General features: G+C 35.0%; 1 protein-coding gene across 1 annotated transcript; it reads left to right on the forward strand.

Moving 5' to 3' along the window:
* The first annotated feature begins 1,806 nt into the window (after positions 1-1,806).
* Positions 1,807-6,711, forward strand: LOC129904530 (uncharacterized). Its single transcript, XM_055980089.1, has 3 exons — positions 1,807-2,061; positions 5,728-5,860; positions 6,341-6,711. The coding sequence occupies exons 1-3, from the start codon at positions 1,901-1,903 to the stop codon at positions 6,395-6,397; spliced, it is 351 nt and encodes a 116-aa protein (XP_055836064.1). The 5' UTR covers positions 1,807-1,900; the 3' UTR covers positions 6,398-6,711.
* The last annotated feature ends 663 nt before the right edge of the window (positions 6,712-7,374 follow it).

The following is a 7,374-nucleotide window of genomic DNA, read 5'->3' on the forward strand; positions in this document are numbered from 1 at the left end:
CAGATTGTCGGTTTGATAAAGCAACTTTTTCACAATTAGGGGGAGAGAAAAAGGAACCCGAAAGAGAAATTGCGTGAAAAGTTTCATCACTATCTCATTTTGATCCGCGTACCTGCACATGTGAGCAGGAGGTCCAGAATATCATTCACTTACAGAACATAGCAAATCAAATGCCAGATATATTTACTGATTTGAAATGGATAACTAAGTCACATATCACTGCAGTGAATGTGCCTGTCCTGATTGATGTCCCATAAGGACCATCTACTAGTATTATAGATTCTGAATCCCAAACACGCCTGAAGCGTGGTAGACCATTAGGTTCAAAGGATAAAAATCCTAGAAAGAGAAGTGTGAGGAATATAAAGATGATACTACAAAAGAACCTCCTGAAGAAGGTCAAGATTTGAGTAATCCTGATATTTTTGAAGAAATCAATGAACTCGAGACTCAAGTGAATGAAAAACTTTCAATAAATTCTACCGGTGATGAGATAAATTTAGATAGATCTAAAATTATAGTGAATAATATTTTTGCATATAATATTGTACTTAACCTCATGAAAGATAGTGAAAGTCTTGAGTCTAAATCCGTCGAAGAATGTTGACGTAGATGTGATTGGCCAGAATGGAAAAAGGCAATTCAATCAGAATTAGACTCGCTTTCTTCTTCTTAGAAATTTAAATTCCTCTTCTGCGTCTCTTCTTCTTCGAAAAAAAATTGAGAAAATTTCTCAACTTCTTCTTCGTTTCTTCTTCTTATCCATTTTTCTCTTCTTCTTTGTACTCATGTCTTTGCCACCTCTTTGTTCTCGTCATCTTGCTTCTCTCATTGTTAGAATTTCAACACTCTTCAAAGATAAAGATCTTTTTCTTTCTCTCATAGTTAGGGTTTCAATTTTTCTAATGAAAATGATGATTTAGGTTAAAAAAGATGAAAAAGTATATAGATTTTTAAGTTTTGTTGTTCCATGCCCTCGTAAATATGTTCTTGGGTTGTTTTTATTGTGATATGTTTTTAAATATATTATTGTTCTTTGATTTTTGTTAATGTACTCCTTGTGCGAAAATATGTTGTTATTTAAGTTGTTTTACTCTTTGAGAGAAAAAAATATGTCCTTGTAATTGATGGTGGATTGATGTTGGAGGTTGGTTCATCAGATCTGAGGAACAAACCACCAACATCAATCCAACATCAATTACAAGAATATATTTTTTCTTTCAAAGAGTAAAACAACTTCAAAAGCAACATATTTTCTCACTAAGAGTATAACGATCAAAATCAAAGAACAACAATATATTTAAAAACACATCACAATAAAAACAACCCAAAAACATATTTATGAGGACATGCAACAACAAAATTTGTAAAATCTATATACTTTTTCGTCTTCTTTAAGCTCAATTATCATTTTCACAAGAAAAATTAAAATTCTTACTATGAAAAAAAAAGAACTTTACCTTTTAAGAGTGTTGTAACCCTAACAATGAGAGAAGCAACATGATGAGAATGAAGAGGAGGAAGACAACGCGAGTACAAAGAAGAAGAAAAAAATGGCGAAGAAGAAGAGACAAAAAAGAAGTTGAGAAATTTTCTTAGTTTTCTTTCAAAGAAGAATAGAAGGAGAATTTAAATTTCTAAGAAAAAGAAAGAGAAAATAAATTTGAAATGGGGACATATAAGTTATTTTTGTATTTTATTAAAATTTCAAAAAAGTATATTTTACTCCTACTTAACTTAATTCCTAATTAATAAAATATTTAGTTTTACGTAACTTAATTTCTATTTAGTAAGAGATTTAACTTTGACTAGCGAAAGTTGTCACCAATTGAAAACTTTTGTTACCTGAGGCTCAATTTTCTGTAGAAAAAATGTGTTTTGTCTGTCTTTGGGGGTGAAAATGGCGGCATCATTCAGATGGGTACTACAGCTACACAAGGACGTCCCAAAAGCAGCAAGATTCTTCTCAGAGGGCTTGGATTTCACCATTAACGTCTGTACTCAGAGATGGGCTGAGCTCCAATCTGGGCCCCTCAAACTTGCTCTTATGCATTCATCAACGTACTTCTCTCTCTTGCCAAATTTCCTGAATTATCATCTAAACAGCTGATTCTGGATGAAAATGTGTTAATTTCACAGTTTGGATTCTGGGTTTAGGTAGTTTAGTGTGCTTATATTTGAAATTTAGTGCTTTCTCTTTTCCCAATAATTTCAGGATTTTTGTGTTTCTTTCCCTTGCCAATTGTGCATGAATACCCATCCAAAATGTTATTGTTCAAAACAATGTGTTGAATTTGTCATTTTAGGTTGTGTTTATGTTTAAAAGTTAGGATCTTTTACTGTTCTTCTCTTTACAAGAAGTTGATTGTTGATCAACATTTTGGGTTCTGTCATTGGGTAGTTTAGTGTCTTAGATTGAAAGAGTGGTTTTCCACAACTATAATCCCCATTCCCGTCATATCAAAATGGTGAAAATATACATTTTAAATTTTTTGATCAAAGCTCACTTAGTTTGAATATTAGGAAGCAGTTGGAATGGACAGTTCATTGTTTAGGGTATGTTCGGTATTGAGGAAAATGCTTTCTAATTTTTTCATGTTGGATTGGTCAAAATTTTTGGAAAATATTTTCTTTAGGAAGACATGTTAATGACTTCCCTGGAGGAACTAGGGAAAGTGAGTTCCACCCGTGGCATCTAAATTAATTGTGTCCTTCCCACCTCCAACACACTTCATCTTTATCCCACCCCCTAGCCCCCTAGCCCCCATCCCCACCACCTCATCTCTCATAGTATTTGCCTAGATTATATACAAATGCTTTTAGGATAATATTTTTGCTTACGTACATAATTCCAATAAATAAGTAAGAAACTTACTTATTTTTCTTGAAATCTTTTTCGAAGAAAATAGTTTCCATGAAAGCCTTTTTCACTCATATTGAACACATCCTAAGGGTTGAAGGCAGTTTTGAGGAACAGTTCTTATATGCTTATTTTGGAGTAGTTGGCTTGAGAGAAATAGTAGATGCTTTAGTGGGAAGAAAGAGCATGTCTTAAGAGTCCTTCTTGTGGTGTAAGAAGAAAATAATTACTGACTTTGTTTCTTTGTCTGAGGTTATGTACTCCTTCAACCTATATATGGAACGAAACTTCCTTGTACTACTATAGTACCTCCTTGGAACATCTTTAACACAAAATTACTTTCTCATAAAAAAAAGAGCCAAACATCTTGGGGCATCAGGAGTATTTCTGTGGGTGGCTGCCTGACAGGTGATATAACAGGAAAAGCCATATGAGAACTCTAGCAGCTCCCAATCATTTCAATTGTGTTACTTACAGTGGGTGATTTTCTAGAATTGATATTGTCATCTTTTCAGGATGTAAGGTTTTATATGTGTTTTTTCCCTAGCTAATTTTATTTTGAATACTCAGCTCAAAATGGTTTGAGCTGCTTTAAGCCTTTAACAATCCGCTTATGCCATAAATATTTGATTGGGGATCAAGGTGTATCGAGATTCTCATTTTGGTATTGGGAGTTGGGCAGTTGAGCATGCTTATACTAATTTTTATAATACAATTCATACTTGGTGGCTTTGAGAACTTGCTCCGGTCATAATATTTTTTATATGTAGTAGGGTGCTTAAGGAAGTTACATTAATTGTTTGGATTCGAATTTGCACTTTACTACCTAATCCTAATGTGCAATAGTTTTGCTAGCAGCATCCCTTTTTAGATCATTGGTAATTATCTTTAAGAAAGAAGTATTTCTTTAGTTATAGTTAATTGGATTAGAAAATCTTTTTTTTAACATCATACTGAGTTACATGTGCTATACTCTTTTTTTTCTGTTTTTTTTTTTGGGTAAAAGATGAATATATAGACAAACAATATCAAGTAAGTGCTGAGGAGAATGTACAGAACAATAACACTACAGGTTTTGTTATGTGCTCAAAAAATCTAACATGGCTCGTACACCGTTAAATGGAGCCATATTTTACCAAAAAGAGAGTAAAGAAATACATCTGAATTTAACTATGGACACAGATTCTTTTTTGTTCTCAAAGATTCTAGTGTTCCTTCCCTTCCATATTGTCCACTAGATAACTGCTGGAATCGCGTTCCATTACCTGATTGACGTATTTCCTGGACCTTTTTTGTGCTAGCATGACAAAAAATCCAAGGTAGAATAGGGCATTGTCCATGTAAGGCCTAGGACGTTGAAGAAAAGTTCTCATAATTGGGAGGTGAATGAGCAATGGAGGAAGATGGTTGGAGTCTTCTAACTGACATTTGCAGAGTGAGCAAGCAGATTGTTGGACCTTTTTTTCGCAGATTGCACTATGTTAGACAGCTTCTTTTGTTGCCTACCAAGTGAAGCAGATGACCTTGGAGGGGACTGCACTTTTCCAGATTCTTTCCAAGGCCAGAAGAGTTTAAAGCACTATTACTGGAGGGAAATAGATGACCTTTTTTTGACAGTGAATCTACCATCAGGAGATTCATTCCATGACAAGTATCAGGCATATATATTAACTGGAATGACATATGAAGTAACAATTCTGGCAGGAAATTTGTTGTCTGTGAGAAGGAATAATAAAATCAAATTTTGGACTAGGCATTGTAAATTATGTCAAGTTTGGGTTCCAATCATTTTTTTAATGATGTCAACAGCTACTCATTGAAGCTCCTTACGGAGTATCGTATACCATCATATTACCAATCTGACATTATGCTGGTGTTCTATTGAGGAATTACACATTGGGCAACTCTGACAGGATAATTAGTTTACAGGCCTCGTAGAGAATGATGCAAAGCAGCTCACTCAAGCTCCTTTGGGAACAGCTGATACTGTGCTGGATATTTGTGGGCTACCAGATAGAAGACACATCTTGAATCAGATTCTTAAGCTGTAATGAGTGTTCAGAAAGTCTAGGTAGATCTAAGTTTTAACCACATCCATACACGCTGAAGTGTTAGAATATTCGATCCCTTCTAGTGCAACTATGAACCATTTAGTATATGTACAAATGCCACTGAGATGAACCATCTAGTATATGTACAAAGGCCAGGTCAGTGCATATAAGGATGATTCACCGTTTGATAGAGTTTGTACTTGTCAAGATAAGGTCAAGTTATGATAAATCTCAGCTCTTACCGCATCACCTTCACAGTCCTGGATATGCCTTAAGCTTAGTTTGTTTAGTTTGCATTCGGATATATGATAGCCTAGTTTAATATCCTTTGCTTACTGTATTCTGCTGCATTTTTAACCATTGCTCCTCCCAATCATCTCTCTTAATTAGTTCTCAGGAGTCGAGAATGTGTGTGATGACCCTATGATCCTTTTTCCTTTTTGTTCTTTTGTCAAAACTTTATGCAGTAGCGTTCACAATGTTGTCAGTTATTACTTCAAGTTTTAGTCTGCAGCTCAAACTCACTTATTAACTATGACAATTTTCTGTCTTCGCTTACTGAGTAAAATTGATTTTACTGAGCCGAGGGTCTCTCGGAAACAGCCGTCCTACCTTGGTACCTTGGTAAGAGTCAGGTCTGCGTACACTATACCCTCCCCAGACCCCATATTGTGGGATTTCACTGGGTCGTTGTTGTTGTTGTTGCTTACTGAGTAAAATTATTTCGTATCAATTGGTCACTTTTTTCTGTTTATGATTCCTTTTTTTATTATTGAACATCATACAACCGGTTAGCTGCTAACTATAGTTTTACAGCGACATTGTTGTGCAGAAGGGATACTCATCCCTCCTATCCTTTACAGTTGGTGATATAAACAACTCGGTGACCAAGCTATTGGCTTTAGGGGCTGAGTTGGATGGCCCCATCAAATATGAAATCCATGGAAAGGTAACCAAAATTTCCTAAGGTTGCTCTTCTACTTTTTTGTTGCTTTAAAGCATTAGTATCATTGTTATTGTACTTATATCGTTATTGATTAATCGGAAGTATTTACTCTAGTTGCTAGCTGTGATTTCTGTTTCACCAATTAGACGTTCGTTTTTTTTCTTTTTCCTTTTTAGCTGAGAAAGAGATAGCAAATTCTGCTGTGAACTAGCATAAAATGTGAATTTCGATGTGCTTCTCTAAATCATTATAATTAAAAGGTCAAAATTTTCTTTCCCATGCTATAAAGCTGTAATTGTTACTATGTGGATTGGTTCATATCTATGTGGTTTGCTTATAGTTGTTGACCGGCAATCTATTACTGGTTTATGCTCGTTATTTACATATTGATTCAGAATTTTGTGGCGCAATGAGCATTAGTTTGCCCCCATCATTTATGTCCGCAAAAGCTGACCTATCACATACTATATATGGTTCTCGTAGGTTGCTGCCTTGAGGTGTGTGGATGGGCATATGTTGGGTCTTTATGAGCCATCCTAAGACTTCCTTGAGACAACTGCTTGCAGCAGGTAAACGAAATTGCGACTTTTGTTATAAAGGCAAATCGCATGCTTGACACAAATTTTGCAGAAGAGAGATCTCACTCTTGTTCATGGAGTTGAAGCACAAGAAGATAGACAGGAGATGGTCAATTACTCATTACTGTAACAATTGTTTACAGCAAGAAACAGCCATTACAGTAGTTGAATTCCTACTGTTGATTTCAACTTCATCCCTTTTTGTAATACAGATGCATGTCCTGATAGCATTAAAAGTTCTTCATTCAAATGAGTCTTCAAGTTTTAAACTTCAAATTTTGGTTTAGCGGATAATGTTATCACCATCCTTTTCTTTTCAGGGGATTTTGTTTGTCTCCAATATTCTGCTGCCCTCATGAAGGGCATTGATTGATCTGTCCTTTTTACAGCTACAAAATGATGTTAGACTAGCATAACGATTTAAACGTTTCTAGGATTGTCTGAAATTTCTTGTCTCCGCAAAATCATACAAGACAACAAGCACTTGTTAACAAATCAAAACCATAATTATCTATCCGACTGTAACAAAATAAAACTAGATCACCAAAATATAGTTAGAAAGTCCAACACATAACTTGCAAGTCTTAAAGATAACCAAAGTATTCAAAATTGACTAATAACACTACATTAAAAGTTTAAAAGACACAATAATAGATGACAAAGACTCTTCATCCGCTTGAACCAATACGGGCTCTAACTAGTACCATCAACTTTGCTCTTGCTTTCTAGGAGACGAAGGGTCACTAGTTGTCTCTGTACACAACACTAGAAAAAGAGTGAGCTTACCATAAGTACCATCATGAATACCATAAGTACAAACTCTACAAGATATATTGTTGTAAATAAATACATACGTTTGCGAGGTGGTCCAATCATGTAATCAATGTGCCTCCTACCTTAATGGATAGCCAAAGGTAAACTATGACCCCTCTCATGAAA

The sequence above is a fragment of the Solanum dulcamara genome, chromosome 9 (genome assembly GCF_947179165.1).
Source record: "Solanum dulcamara chromosome 9, daSolDulc1.2, whole genome shotgun sequence".
NCBI lineage: Eukaryota > Viridiplantae > Streptophyta > Magnoliopsida > Solanales > Solanaceae > Solanum > Solanum dulcamara.